General features: G+C 54.9%; 1 protein-coding gene across 1 annotated transcript; it reads right to left on the bottom strand.

Annotated features, from left to right (window-relative positions):
- Nucleotides 1–736: 736 nt before the first annotated feature.
- LOC136470446 (UDP-glycosyltransferase 82A1-like) lies at nucleotides 737–2,613 on the bottom strand. Its single transcript, XM_066468294.1, has 2 exons — nucleotides 2,097–2,613; nucleotides 737–1,770 (listed from the first exon to the last, which is right to left on the bottom strand). Exons 1-2 carry the CDS (start codon nucleotides 2,611–2,613, stop codon nucleotides 737–739), a joined length of 1,551 nt encoding a protein of 516 aa, XP_066324391.1.
- Nucleotides 2,614–2,985: the final 372 nt, after the last annotated feature.

Genomic DNA, 2,985 nt, shown 5'->3' with positions numbered 1-2,985 from the left:
AAGAGAAAGTAGCCGTTGGGGGCGAAATTCAGCTTTCTGCTACGACCGGATGCTACTGTCGTCCTGACCGGACGCGTCCGATCGTCCCGATCGGTGAGCGCGCGCGTTGATCGGACTCTAGGTCGAGTCCGGTTAACATCGACCGGACGCATCCGGTCGCATTTGCGCCGCTCTGGAACCTCTCTAGACATAATCGGACACTGCACTTTGTGCGTCCGGTCATCCAGTGCCGCTGCGTCTGGTCCTCACTGAGTTGTTGCCGCGACGATGAACAGTGAAGTCCGTGTGTCCGGTCACTGCCTCGCTCAGCATCCGGTCACTTCTTCGCTCAGCGTCCGGTCACAGCTGGTGACGCCTGCTGTTGCCGAGCAACTGATCGGACGCGTCCGGTCCTCATAGGGCCGCGTCCGGTCACCTCTGTCGAGCTCGTTTCTTCGCGATCTTACGTTTGGCTTGGTTCCTATCTTCGTGCTTGGACTTTGCTTGATATCTTGATTATTCTCTTATGCTTCTAGGGTCTTGCTTATGGTGTTGATCATCGGATCATCATGTCGCCTTCGTCCAAGTCACATCTTGCACCCTATTGATCTACAAAATAATTACTTGCAAATTCATTAGTCAAATTTGATTGTGTTGATCATCAAACACCAAAATCCAAAGTAAATGGACCTAGGTCCATTTTCTTTACCACTAGAATCTTATATCTTATAACCTCTAGCTCATGCATGAGCACATGTTAATGGACTGTGGGTTGCGCTAATAAATGATCATTTCTCATGATTCCGTCAACAAAAGAGTCGAGGTTTCCGTTCGCTGCACATCTGGCCTCACCCATCATGACTCTTTTCCTCAACTCATCCACCTTCTCCTGCATACGCCTTCCCTGTTCTCCTTCCATGATCCTCTCGACACAGTCCTCCACGACACTCCTCTTGGTGCTACACAGCCTGATCCCCGTTTCCCACACCTTGACAATGTAAGCACAGTTGATGAACTGGTCACCGGACACCGGGTAACACAGCAGGCGCACCCCATGCTGTATGGCCTCCAGCGTGGAGTTCCACCCGCAGTGCGTGAGGTAGCACCCGACGGCCCTGTGCCGGAGGACGTCTTCCTGCGGTGCCCACGCGACGATCTTGCCACGGCCGGCGACCGCCTCCGCGTACTGGCTGGGGAGGCCTTCTCGCCACGACGGCTCGTCCTTGAGCGCCCACAGGAACGGTCTGGCGGTGGCCTCCAGGCCGAGCGCGAGCTCGTTGATGGCGTCTCGCCCGATCGACGCCACCCAGCTTCCGAACGAGACGTAGATCACCGACCCCGCGCGCTGCTCGTCTAGCCACTCCACGCAGGTCTCGTCCGCCTGCCACATGCTTGGGTTCTTGGAGCGTCGTCGTAGCGGTGCCGCCGAGTCATGCAGCGGATCGCCTTTGTTAATGCAACCGTCGAAGCCGCTGGGTGGCAGTAGTGGCCCGACTTGGAGGACCTGCAGAGCCTGTGACGCAGTGCCGGTGTCGTCGTCGACGTCGCCGGCGGCCTCGACGGGGAAGGTGTTGACAAGGATAGAGCGGAAACTCTTTGCGCACTCCATGGTCTGAAGCCAGAAGGTGAACCTTGATTTCTGGCACGACGCGTCGCCCACAAGCCATGGCAGCTCTGCGGTGCTCAGGCCTAGCTGTGCAGGCAATACGTGGACGCTGCCGCCAGTCTGGTGGTCTCCGTTTACTTTGTCTTCTTCACCAATGTTTAATCTTTTGGTCGATATGGGAATGCCTACATGCATGTGACAAGAAACAGAACAATGAACAAGAGAAGTTGCAGCTTTGGTATGTATGAACGGTAATTTATATGCAACTTCTCCAAAACATGTATATTATGTCAAGTGGTGGTGTTTTAATGGATAAACCCATCACTTTGCAACGGTGTTTGAAGCCTAACCATAAGAACAACGCACTAAGAATCGTAAAATAATAATGAACACCTGCACCATCGATCGTAAGCGCGTAGTTGCAGGCTCAGATCAACAAGGAAATTACAGAGCCAGAAGAAATCCAATGGAATAATGCGTGGATCATGCAGTAATGGCACATAGTGCGTACCGTGATCTGAGATCAACCCCTTGTCGATGAGCTCCGGGATGGCCGCCACGACGCGGTAGGTTGCCAGCATCGCCGGCCAGAAGCCCACGGCGGGCACGCCGCACCGGGTGGCGACGGGGACCGCCCACGACGCCAGGACGTCGGCGACGAGGCACGACACGCCGCAGCCCGCTAAGCCGCGCCGAGTCGTCAGCATCGCCTCCAGACTGGTGGGCATGTGGTGTTCCATGGCGCGCGCGAAGCCGGCGAATTCCAGGGGCTCGCCCACGCCGTCGTCCGGGACTCCGCTGTCTATGGACGCGAGCTCCACGCCGACGACGACGCCCGCCTGACCGCAGGCGCTGGCGAGTCGGCGGTGGACGAAGTCGGGCACGGTGACGATGGCCGCGACGCCTCGCCCGGCGAGGGCGCGCGCCAGGCGGAGCATCGGGGAGATGTGGCCCTGCGCCGGGAACGGCACGAGGACAACGGTGGACGCCGCGGGGCGGGCGACCACGTGCTCGGCCTCTGCGCCCATGGCACGTTTGGGAAGCTGAGTTGCCGATGCAACGGTAGTGTTGGACTTTGGGATTTAAAGAAGGCGCGTGCGTCACGGGCTCGATTTGCCATTTTTCTTAGAGCATCTCCGTAAACTCTATTATCTAAATCATCATTTAAAGAGTGTCATTTGAGTAAAAATTATTTTATATATCTTTATACTTTTCAACATCTTTTTCTATATCTTGTACACAATCTAGAAAGTCATCCTCGCTTTCCATCTTTGACTAGCGATAAATCCGGAATAGAAAATATCTATATTTGGATATCCATGTGAAAAGCTGTTGAAGAGTGTTTTTTTTACCAAAATCTCTGTTTCTGTAAATTAGGAAAGATACAAGGAGTCTCGTGG

The sequence above is a fragment of the Miscanthus floridulus genome, chromosome 8, assembly GCF_019320115.1.
Source record: "Miscanthus floridulus cultivar M001 chromosome 8, ASM1932011v1, whole genome shotgun sequence".
Classification (NCBI taxonomy): domain Eukaryota; kingdom Viridiplantae; phylum Streptophyta; class Magnoliopsida; order Poales; family Poaceae; genus Miscanthus; species Miscanthus floridulus.
The sequence above is the reverse complement of the archived record's forward strand: the minus strand, read 5'-3'. Positions and strand labels throughout refer to the sequence as shown.